This window comes from Heloderma suspectum, chromosome 5 (assembly GCF_057233095.1).
Source record: "Heloderma suspectum isolate Gila_16-S chromosome 5, 16-S_ref, whole genome shotgun sequence".
NCBI classification, from domain to species: domain Eukaryota; kingdom Metazoa; phylum Chordata; class Lepidosauria; order Squamata; family Helodermatidae; genus Heloderma; species Heloderma suspectum.
This window is the reverse complement of record NC_139462.1, coordinates 22,140,314-22,152,651: the sequence shown is the minus strand read 5'-3', so window position 1 is coordinate 22,152,651 and position 12,338 is coordinate 22,140,314. Positions and strand designations below refer to the sequence as shown.

General features: G+C 44.3%; 1 protein-coding gene across 1 annotated transcript in view; it reads right to left on the bottom strand.

The window, feature by feature from the left end:
- Nucleotides 1–12,338, bottom strand: part of ARHGAP24 (Rho GTPase activating protein 24) — a 498,319-nt gene that overhangs the window by 316,139 nt on the left and 169,842 nt on the right. Inside the window, exon 3 of the mRNA XM_084855552.1 lies at nt 11,693–11,780. Within this exon, the coding sequence (XP_084711678.1) occupies nt 11,693–11,780 (88 nt within the window). The remainder of the gene's footprint in view (nt 1–11,692; nt 11,781–12,338) is intronic.

Here is a 12,338-nt window from a genome sequence, read left to right as displayed (position 1 = left end):
TGTATATTGAAATTTACACTGTATTTTATTTTCTTGTATCTGTGGTTTGTGATTTTGTGCATTGTTGTGGACCGCTCAGAGAACTTCGGTGATTGGGCAGTATAGAAATGAAATAAATAAAATAATAATTTTCAGTTCCAGCATTTCTTTGCCCTCCCATATATAATTTCAACCATTTCTGAACCAGCTAGAAAGGGATGTTGCTGTTACCACCACTCCTCAGCGTAAAACAACTGCAGTGGAAAAACTGCAGCAGCAGCATCTCCTGCTCCTCCGTTAGCGGTCTTTGCCTCATGAGCAGAGTGACCACACAAGCATGAAGACTGCCTCCCCCCCACCCAGCCAGCTCCACATATTGTCATAGAATGGCCGTCCCCAAACTGGTGCCCTCCAGTTGTGTTGGACTACAATTCCTATCATCTCCAGCCCTCACAGCCATTGGGGGTTGTCGCCCAACATCTGGAAGGTACCAGGTTGAGGAAAGCTGTCATAGAGTGCAAGAATGCAAAGCTAAACAAATTAAGATGTTTACAGCTAAGGAATGGAAATCTGCATTAATCTATCCAGGCTCCTTAGCAATTTTTTTTTTCTAGAAGTCCCTTATTTTACCTAAACTGAAGGGGCATCTTCAGATCAACACCAAAATGCTTGTGCTTCAATATAATGTAACAACCAAGCGATGACCAGATTATCCCCTGGTGTTCGCCAGTTTGCAGTGTGCTTAGCATAAACCCAAGAAAAAAACATCTCGCTGGTATGCTGTCTTTCCTGGAGATTAGAGTCTCAAGAAGACTAGTTGATTCTTTCCGGTGAAATTGAAATTTCAAAAGTGAATGCAGCACCTGGGAGAAAGATGTTGCTCAGGATGAATAAATGAAAACATGCTGCAGCAGTGGAAGCAACACAATTTCATATCATTTGGTGAGGACAAGAGCCAAAGAGGTAGAAAAATTAAGTAAAAAATCAACAAAAGTGCACCAGGCAATTGCAGTCAGAGTTCTTAGGAACTGGATGGTTTCGAGTGTTTTTCAAAGTGCCCCTCCCAATCCATCTTGCCTTATGAAAGAAGCATTTCAGTCGATTTCAGAATGCTTAGAAGCACTCATTTTTACACTGTACATGATTTAACAGCAGACTATGGATACTGGAAGCTAGCCATGGAGGGAGCTGAGCCAATCTGTGTTTTTGAATTAGAGAATTTTTAAATAATCCAATGGCAGCAATAAACACTGAGCTAAAATAAGTAAGCTTCATGGTCTTCTGTAGCAGGAAAATGACCCTACACAACAAGAACAAATAGGGGGTGGAAATGCAAGTACACCACCATATTTATTTAGCACAGATGGTGGATCAGACTGGGAATTCTACAGCAATCAAAGGAAAGGAGGAGGGGGGGTGTCCATAGATTAGCGGTAGTACACAGGCATTGCAAGCACAAGGTCCCAGGCAATTGCAGAATAATGTGGGCTACCCAGTTAATAATGTCTCTTGGTGCCCCATCCTCTCCCTTACCAGGTCAATCAGGATTCAGGAATGGGGCCATGCATAGGATTTCCCAGTGAGGTTGCCATGCTGTACATGCTTATCTCAGAGTAAGCTGTGTTGAACACGGCGGGACATCTGAGTGAACATGCACTGGATTGTGCTGTGAAATTGAAATGTAGGGCACATTGCATGCTGGCTGGGGCATGCTGGAAGTTGTAGACCTTTTTTTCCTGTCTAAACTTATAGGATTGAGCCTTTAATAGGACTGGGACCAGACTAAGTAAATCATCCTTTAATCCCATCAATATCAACGCAACTTAAATTAGTCATGGCTTAAAGTCCTACTGGTTTCAGACAGTGGGACCAAACAGGGCCACCTTTCTCATGAGGCAGGAAGAGATCCTTGCCTCAGGCAGTGGATTGCATGGATGGCAGAGTGACAGATTGGGGGAATGACAGATCATGGCCGGAGCCACCCACCCTCCACTTGGCTTGCAATTGCATTTCTGCTGGTGGCCCATTCACCAGTGCCACCTTCCTGCCTGACTTGCTTTGCCTCCCTCCCCACATTGCCACAGGGCCACCTGGTGCTATCACCTCTGTTCTTTCCCAGCCACCTGCCTGCTTGTTGGCCATACCTGCTTACGGCATCACGCTGCAGGAGGAAAGAGGAAAGCAGGTCTCCAGCAAGGCTCTCCAGCAAATACACCCCTAGAACTGGCTTTGAGGAAAAGGACCTTACTAGAAAGCAACTTCAAAATTGAAAGACACTCAGAAGAGGATTTGCTGCCATTATGGCAAAGTGGTGGCAGCACAGGGGGGTCTCTGTGGCCACCTCACCCACAGTGCCCCCACTGTGAGGCATTGGGAGCGGAATCACCTGAACTGTTGCCACTAATGCAGCAGCAAGAAGAAAGGCAAACCAGGAGGGAGGAGGAGGCAGCAGCGGTAGCAGCAGGTCTTCCCCTCTAAGGCAGTGCCATGTCTTATGCTGGGGCTAAAGCATCACCAGCTTAGACTGGATTGCTTTGTACGCGACATTACAGCTTCTGCAAACAAACAAGTAAATAAATAGCCAGTCTGTTTTTGAAATACTTTTGAAGTAGTGAATGCTCTGAAACACAAATAAAATTATGTTATGTAAACCACACAAAAGAGTGGATGCCATCCTACTTACATGGGAGGAAGCCCCATTGAATTCAATAGGACTTAGTTCTAATCAGACATGTACAGGGTTACACTACCAGGAGACGTAGTGACAGCCACCCACCTGGATAGCTTGAAAAGGGGGGTAGACAAATTCACGGGGGATAAGGCTATCAATGGCTACTAGTCCTGATGGCCGTATGCTACCTCCAGTATCAGAGGCAGGAAGCCTATGTATGCCAATTGCTGGAGAACATGGGTGGGAGGGTGCTGTTGCACTCAGGTCCCGCTTGTGGGTTTCCCACAGGCAGCTAGTTGGCCACTGTGTGAACAGAATGCTGGGCTAGATAGACCTTTGGTCTGATCCAGCAGGGCTCTTATCAGGGCTGTGCACTGCTTCGGCCTGAGGCCCAAACCCCAAATCAAAGTGGGCTGCTTCGGATCTTCTGAGGTGAAGCCGCTGCTGCCCTCACTGCTGCCGCCGCCCTTGCCGCCACCAACCACTGAGGCCTGGACGCACGCGGTGACTGCAGGGAGTCCCCATTTTTAAAATGCCAACCTCCAGGAAGTTCCAGGAGGTTGTCATTTTAAAAATGGCAACTCCCTGCAGTAAGAGTCACCGCACGCATCCAGGCCTCAGCAGTTGGTGGCGGCGACAGCGAGGACAGCGATGGCGGCGGCGAAAACAGCGATGGCAGCGGCGAGAATGGTGATGGCAGTGGAGAAGGTGGACGAGGAGGTGGCGGCAAGGTAAGGGGGCTTGCGGGGGGGTGTCGGGGAGGACCTGAAGTGGGGTTGACATCTGAATCCCACTTCAGGTTCAGGGCCGAGTCAGGTTGCCCCCCCCCCAATCTGCCTGAGCTGAATCGGGCCCTCCTCAGATCGGAGGGGGGGTGTCCCTCCACACACCCAGCTTTTATGTTCTTAGATGGGTGTGGGGGAGAGAAATGGCATTCATGGGAAGAATTCAAAATGATTTAAATATCTACTTTAAAATGTAAATCCAATTCAATTTTCGATACATATTTCAATGGAACAGAATGGCCATACGAATCTCCACCCGCCTACTTCTTTCTCTTTTTCACCCTTAAACACAGAATTCAAATACCATGCAACAACCAACTCCCACTTGCATTCTTGGAATAATTCAAATGTATTGCCAACAAAAGAAACAAAAAGAAGGAAAATGTTTTTGAAGCTGCCCAACAGATTTGACATACAGATATAAGGTTGTCCCCAGTTGCCTTTGGAATGATTAAGGAAATCACTTCCTTAATTGTGTGCATACTGAGGAATTGTCAGGCTAAGAAAGTGCAAGATTCAGTGCTCAGCCATTACAATACATTGCACTATAATGTTCAACCTGTGTGGGATTTTTAAATGTAAATAATTTGCAATTCAAATTCAGCCATGCCTGAGGCCTTGCAACCACTGTTCCTCCTCTCCCATTGAACAACAGATGCCCATGTCATATTACAAATTATTTTGCAAGTCACCCTCCCAGGTTCACAGTTGGTGAAAGGAGGGTGGACATTCTCCCAATCCCCACCTGGCACTAGCATGTCAGCAAGCCAGACACAATGAGCCCTGGGAAACTGCAGTTTTCCCAGTGCTCCTTCCATCCCATGTGCTGCTTTAACACACCAGGAAGGCGGGGGGGGGGGGAGAGAGAGAGAGAGAGGCTTTCTCCTGCTGCCACTGCTGCAACAGCAAGGTAAATGAGTGGATGGGATGGAAGGAGGGGATGCTGAGGCTTGCAGATTGGTGGAAGGAAGTTCTTGAGTTCTTCTCCAGCTTGGATTTTAATGATGGGGGGTTGTAATGCACACTGAGCTATTTGGGGGAACTGTCAAAAATGCCCCTCCCCCTTTTGAGCACTTTTTGTCTTGGCCTCTGCTTAAAAAAAAAAAAAAAGATACATGTGCATGATTGAGTTCAGCATTGTATTGATTCTGCATGCCGAAAAAGAGACCCTTAAAATGAGACCATGAAGTATCAGACACAAACACTGCCACCACCCAAGATATTTGCAAGTTAAGGTATCTGGAACTGTAGACAGAGGGAGTGTGTAATACCATAGTGATGAATAGGTGCATTTACATAGACATGTTGCTAGTTTTTTGCTCTGAATGAAGAAGAAAACTAATGGAAGAGGATGGGCAATCTTATGGTTGGAAAGGATAACACTGCAAAATCTCTTATCCAGATGAGCAGTACAGTATAAAAATCCTAGGAACAATAACTCCCCACTACTTTCCAGTGTTTGTAGCAGATTGTGTGGAAATGGCTGGTCCGGACAGGTCATGGACAAACATTGCCCTCCTATTACACCACTGAGATCAATAAGGGGCTATGTACCAAACACACCACCATACATAGCGTTAATGAGAGGTTTTCCATCAAATTAATTTGATTTGAGCTTCTATCACTGGCAGAGGGTAGGAATGCGGTGAATCAGTGATTTTCTGCTGCAGCTGTGAAGCCACATATAAGTGTCCTCAAACAGATAGCAAGTTTGCTAATATGATTATTTGTGATGCCTGTCAATTCCACCACCACCACCCCCATTTTTTATGGTAATTGATTGTTTTAAAATGTTTTAGTTATAATTTATATTTATATAGGTATATTTATACGGTTTTATTGCTGTATACCGCCTGGATATGTTTTATGTGACAGAAATTACAGAAATATTATATACTTCTCAGATCCCTGAAAAAGGTGGCAACTGGATGCTCAATTTAGCCAACTACACATGTGATGTGCAACCATTACCCTGATTTGTATTGTGAAGATCACATCTGCATTTGCAGGTAAGTGTCCTGAACTCATGAAGTCGGTGTGCAGGAATAAAGGGACACATTTTGTGCATCCTATCTCCGAATCAGATTGTTGCACATTTTTCATATTTATCCAGCTGATTTTAAACCCTAAATTCATGCTTAGCCTTAAACATCCTGGACAGATTTCTAGAGCTAAGAGTAGCTGAATAATTACATCTGCTGCTTTCAAAGCTAACAGATTTGGGGAAATTGGCCCATTTGCTTTCCTATGAGTCTGGGGAAAAGCAGTAAAACTCAATATTGGTTTGAGAAGTTATGTGATGCATGTTGTTTTCTATGTCAGCATTTCCTGCTTGCAAAATGCTGCCCATACCCTCTATATCAGCTCTATAGTTCAGAACTGTATAAGAAGCCAAGCTACATGCTAGGTGAAATCCAAGCAACTGGGCTGGATGCGGGTAACTTTGTATTTGTCAATGTTACCTGAAATAAGCTCGGCTACTGTAAGTACCCAAAACAAAAGCCAAGACTCATTTATGGTCTGTATACCTAAGAGGTTTTGTACTAACAGAATGGTTTGATATTGACTGATGGCTTGGTATCACAAAACATGACAAAGTGTATGAGGGAGAGAGGAAGATGGTGCAGCAGCTGCAGCTACCATTTCAATTCTGGATAAAAGGGCTGGAGCTTCTATGAGATGGAAACTGAACTGAGACAGCATTCCATTGGTGGTTCTCCTTTATGGAAGTATGTAAATTATTGCTTTCAGCACAGAGATTAAACCCATAAGTGGATTTCAGGCCCGATTCAAATATGTGTACTGCTCCCAAGCATTGGATAACTGGAATAACTCTCCATGCTTCCAGACACTAGGGAGCAACAGAGAATGTCCTGTAGCTTGATCAGTTCCTTATTTCCTGCTCCCTCCCCTTCCTGTTCCTTCTTCCGCTGCAACAACAAGCATCATGCCGCTGTCTCCAGAGAGAAAGTAAAAAAAAAGCAAAGGCATGAGATATGGTTATTTCCACTCATGCGCCCAGCTTTAGGAGGTGCTTGAAGTTCAACAGTGTTAGATAACCTTCTCTGATGATGTGTATAAAAACACTAGGGATGGCACAGGCACCCGACTGAGTCCGGGAGTCTGTTTCTCCCTCTCTCATAATACTAGAACCCGGGGTCATCCCATGAAGCTGATTGGTGGGAGATTCAGGACAGATAAAGGGCAGGATTTCTTCGCTCAGTGCATAATTAAACTGTGGAATCACTTCCACAAAGTGTAGCAATGGCCACCAATTTGGGTGACTTTAAAAGGGATTAAGCAAATTCATGGAGGATGAAGCTATCAATGGATTCTAGTCCAGATGACTACATGCTTCCTCCAGCATCAGAGGCTCACAGGCGGTATGCCTCTGCATACCAGTTGCTGGAGAACATGAGCGGGAGGGTGCTGTTGCACTCAGGTCCTACTTGTGGGCTTCCTATAGGCAGCTGGTTGGCCACTGTGTGAATATAATGCTGGACTAGATGGACCCTTGGCCTGATCCTGATCCTTTATAGAAGGAAGTATGGAAATTATTGCTTTCAGCAGCGAGATTAAACACATAAGTTGATTTCAGGCCTGATTCAAATATGTGTACTACTCCCAAGCATTGGTTAACTGGAATAACTCTGCATGCTTCCAGGCTCTAGGGAAGTCTAGTACATAAGAACATAAACTCTTCTTATGTTTTTATATGTTCTTACAATACAGATCATGGGCTCTGCTAAAAATGGCAACCCCATATTGAGTTCCTCTTGCCCACAATAGGTGGTAATGGAAACATAATCTCATCATGAATTCTCCCTGTACCAGTAGAATAGCAGCCTATGAAGAGTAGGGGCAGAGAAGAGAAACACACAAAGTGGTGATATCATTTCATGCATTTCCACCATTGCAATATGTTCAAGGAGAAAGAGCAGGAATTCAGCTAGGTTGCCAGATCTAGTTCCAGCCTAAGGTAGGCCAGTATCCACAACTGAACTTGGTGATAGACCCAGGTCCACATACTGTACCCTAGAACACACTGGCTTTCTATTTTGTGTTCCTTATCATATATACACATGTGGTAGAGCCCCTGCTTTGCACACAGACCGTCCCAGGTTCAATCCCCAGCATTTCCAGGTAGGGCTAGGAAAGAATCCTGCCTGAGCCCCTGGAGAGTCAGTGCCAGTCAGTATTGCCAATACTAAGCTAGATGGACCAATTGTCTTACTCAGTATAAGGCAGTTCCCTGTGTGAAAAACCACTGGCATCAACACTGAAGCCATAAAAATATTGCCTCCATCACTAGTTCAAAGCAGTGTAATCTGGAATACAGTTCCCACATAGAAAGTTCTCTAATCATATGCCCAAATGGATGAGGGTGGAGGAAGTTGAGTGAGGAAAACTGGATACATTTTAGATTTTTTCCCCCAAATGTTCTCCAGGGAAATAATAATCAAATGCATGTGACTAACCGCTCAGTCCGTCAGCTGCATCAATTAACATTTAGCCATGGATTCCACTGTTGGCCAGCCTACATTTGCCTGTATTGTTTTGGAAAAACATTTTCAAGCTTGGAATTTCATGCCTTTTAAACAAGGGAGAAGAAAGTTTCTTCAGCTGGTTGGTTTTGGGTCAAAATTGCAATAGCCATTTTATGCGCAAATAGCTCAACAGCTAGATAGGGTTGGTGGGTGGGTTTAAATGCCGCAGAAGTCAGATTTCCTCCCATCTAGCTGAGAAAAAAAGAGTACTATTCAAAAGATAGAATGCTTTCTCTTTGGGGCCTAGTTCAGGAAGTCCCTGAACTAGTACCTACCCTTAGGAACACCTTCCAGCTGATTCTTGGCAAGAATTCAATCTGCTTTCCTTATCCATGATATTCTGGGCCATAACTGATGCTGCCACTGGACAAATTGAAAGCCAGTGTGGTGTAGTGGTCTGAGTTTTGGACTAGAACTTGGAAGATGCATGTTTTAGTCCCCACTCAGCCATGAAGCTCACTGGGTGACTTTGGGCTAGACACTGTGTGAAAGTTTGAAGCCTACAGAGGCAAGGTAGAAAGCCAGGGGTGAAACTTTTATAACTATTATAACATAATAAATGAAATGAAATCACGTTGTATTGTAGGGTTTAAATTTTTGTGAATTGTCCAGAAAGCTTTGGGTATTCAATGAGATAAAGTATGCCTCTGTGTGTGTGTGGGGGGGGGGGGGGTAACACCCAGTATGGCCCATTCCTCCTATCTCTTTCTGTGCCTCAAATTTAGAACACACTCTGAACCATTCAGGATGAAAAGAAATTTTCCTCTTCTATTCTTCCAGTATTTACATGTCTTTTCTCTTCTCCATCAATAGTGCAAGACTGCATACCAACAACAGTACAGGACCATTTATAAAAATCACAAATGTAAAGCCAACCTTTATAACAAACGTATGACCTCACGACAGGCATACCAAAAGAACAGGAGTGAGACATCCAGGTGTTCTGGCCGATTGGCGGCCTGAGCTTTAGCCCTGCAGCCATTTCAGTCCTGCCTGTGTAAGGCACTGGGGGTCGGACCTTACTCTCTGCACCACCATTGACAGCTTGCCAGAAGAGGGAGCTGCCAGACTCTAGGGATGTTTGTTTCAGTACATTTTAGGTGAGGATGTCTGTAGCTGTAGAATCTGGCCTTTTGGGGACTCGGTGGACTCCCAGTGAGCATCCAACTTGACTCACATTTGCAGGCTGAGGTGCAGGTAGGGATGCCACAGGAGTCTGAGGGGGAGGGGATCCAACCGTGTTCTGAGCTGCCGCACTCACTGGACCTGTTCACCGACCTGCCGCATGGTCTGAAAGTGCCCAGCAGCCATCTGTTCCTTTGCTGAGCCGCTATTTTGCAAAAAAATATGGTGGCTTGGATTTTTCCATAAAAGCAATGTTATGTAAACAGTGGCTGTAAAGGGGCCATTTATAAAACATTACAGGCAATGGAGGGATGAGTAGTAGAAAAACAAAAACAGCCACTTCATGGTGATTAGATCAGCTCAAAAACACCATCATTTTTTTAAATAAATTATAAAACACCCTGAGAAGGAGGCAGAAAAATTGAAGTCTCTTTCACAGGGGAAGAAAACTTCCAGGAAATTGGAGGATAGATTTTAAACTGAGGTACAGCTCTAGTTGCACCTCTTCCCTGGAGCTGGACACATTGTCCCCCTCACAGCTGAAGGGTGCTGAAGGTGTAAAACGGGGCCTGGTTGCCAACACAGTCGGTACTGTTGCCACTTGCAGCATAAAAACCCTTAGGAAAAAAAGAATGAAACTGTTCTACAGCCACTGCCAATGGTGGGCCCTATCTGTGAGAAACTGTTGGAGAATTTTTTCCTTCCCCTGGAGAAATTTGGTGAAGTTGCCCCCCCCCATTTCTCTGCCCACAAATAGGCTTGAGAATTCTGAGAGGCCGTTTGTACACAGCTCTAACACAAACATGCCTTAATCAATGGGAGAAAAATGCACACTTTTCAGAAAGGCACACAACTGATGCATAAATTTTGAAAAATGTGCACCAAAATATGCAGAAGCTTTCATGCAAATGGAGTGGAGGGAGCTCACAGTCTGATGTGGACTTGAGTCGGTATGAGCTGTGAGCTGGAATTCCAAGAACCTTTTGCTGACTCCTCTCTACTGCACCTCAGGACCTCTATGCTGGATGGCCTAGGGGTGGCACTGTAGCTCTCAGCTGTGGAGAGGTCAGGTGATCTAAGAGGCTAATAGCCTAGAAAGTTTCTGACTCTGGCCTGCTTTGGTATGAGAAATTTGTCACTCGGATACAGACGGAACTGTTGTCAGACCGACCATCCCCGCATATGTATTCGCCAAGGTTCCCCTTAGGACCTGGACCCTCTACGCAACTTCTTATGGGTCTCTTGCCTCCTTAAGAGTCCCACCTTCCTTCTTTTACCTTCCCCTTTCCAGTAACATTGGGTTTAGGCTGTAGGCATAGGGTGATTAAACCCTGTGTTTAGAGTGTCAACCACAACAGTTTACTGGCAAATTGAAGGAAGCAAATTACAACTAAAGGAATTTACACAATAGAGCTGAGTGATACAAAAGGCATTAAGAGAAAATAAAAGTTGCAAAACACAAGTTCCTTTACCTAGCTGCACTTTATTTATTTATTTATTTATTTATTTATTTTCTATACCACCGAATAGCCAAAGCTCTCTGGGCAGTTCACAAAAATTAAAACAGCACACAATAAAACAATTTAAAATATATAGAACATTAAAACCACAATATTAACATTAAAACCAGTTAGACATCTCCAGGCTGCTTCTTCCTGCTCTCTCTTCATACTCTGGTCTTCCTCTCTCTCTCTCACTGGCTCTCTCTCCCTTTTTATCCCCTCCTTCCCCAAAACCAAAACCAAATCTAGAGGAATAAAACTTAATCAGGGAAATGAAACTACTCCTCTCAGGGATACCCCCACCCAACAAAAAACCCTAGGCCTCTAAGCCAGACCATTTTTCCCTTTGCCTTTGAAGGCCTCAAACCTTCTTTCTAGTCATAAGCTTGACAGCTAACCCGCTTCCCAGGTTAGTTTGACTACCTAGTTTAGCCTTTCCCAACCTGGTACCCTCCGGATGTGTTGGAATGATGGGAGTTGAACTCCTATTCCATGGGAGTTGAACTCCTATTCCATGGGAGTGATAAGAGCTGCAGTCCCACACATCTGGAGTGCGCCAGGTTGGGAAAGGCTGAACTAGAGAGCTTTGGCTATTGGGCGGAATAGAAATTAAATAAATAAATAATAAATAAATAAATAAACTAGCTACTTGCCCAGAATAACTCCTCTTACTGTCTGTTTACTCCCAGCCTCCCAAATCTAGTCCTGCCTGCTTTCTTCATAGCACAACATCCTTACAGCTAAATCACTGGCTATTACCAACTGCTAGCTTCCCTTGTTGTTAACACATCAGGCCCTTCAAGCATTCCATTTCTTTTCATGCCAGGAGCCTAGGGATCCCTGCACTGTGTGAGAAACAAATGAATGAAATCACATTTAAAAACAAAAAACAAACCTAGGGTGAACAGGAAGAAAAATAGAATCTATAAAGAAGCTTTATCATAAGCAAAAAAAAACACCAATTTTTTTTCATCATAAATTAAACTGTTAATCATCTTCAGCATCTATTAAAGCTAAATAAAACTGGCCATTAGTCAGTCAGTACAAGATCACAACAGATTTATAGTGAATAAAATAACCTACCAGGAATCACTTCAAAGAGGAATTTCCCTGGACTTTCATCATTGCAAGGGTGCTCAAGCACTCGATTTCCAGGCAAAAATATGGTACCCTGAAACACAAAATTTTAAAAAGGAAGACAGGATGAGGCTTTTAGATAAAAACAATGAACAGATTAAATCCCATGATGAAAACACTCTAACTCATGTAAAACCTGTTCAACGCCATGTCAGTCCTACAGCTGTGTGCACAAGCAGACTCTGAGTGCAGTGCTAACACAGAAGCAATGCAGTGAAGCCAGCAAGCCTTCACACACACAGGTTTCTATCCAGTGGGGTTCAGGCTTAAGACAGGAGTGGTCTGCAGAACAGGCAGAGGTCAAAACACAGGCAATCAGTCAGATACATTGCACAGTCCAGAGGCAGAGTCAATAGGGAGTCCAAAGGTCAGTAACATGGAGCATCAATCACAGGACACAGCCCAGGAAGCAAGGTGTGCAGCACAGAAACTAGAAGAATCATGTTGTTTCAACACTGACTAGGCCTATAGTGAAGGCTTTTAACCCCAAAGCCTGCTGAGCCCCACCCAAAGCTCAGCTGCAGGAATCAAAGCTCCCTGTTCAGAGTCCTACTCCCAAGGAATGGCTTTCTCCTGAGGAGTCCTACTCTGC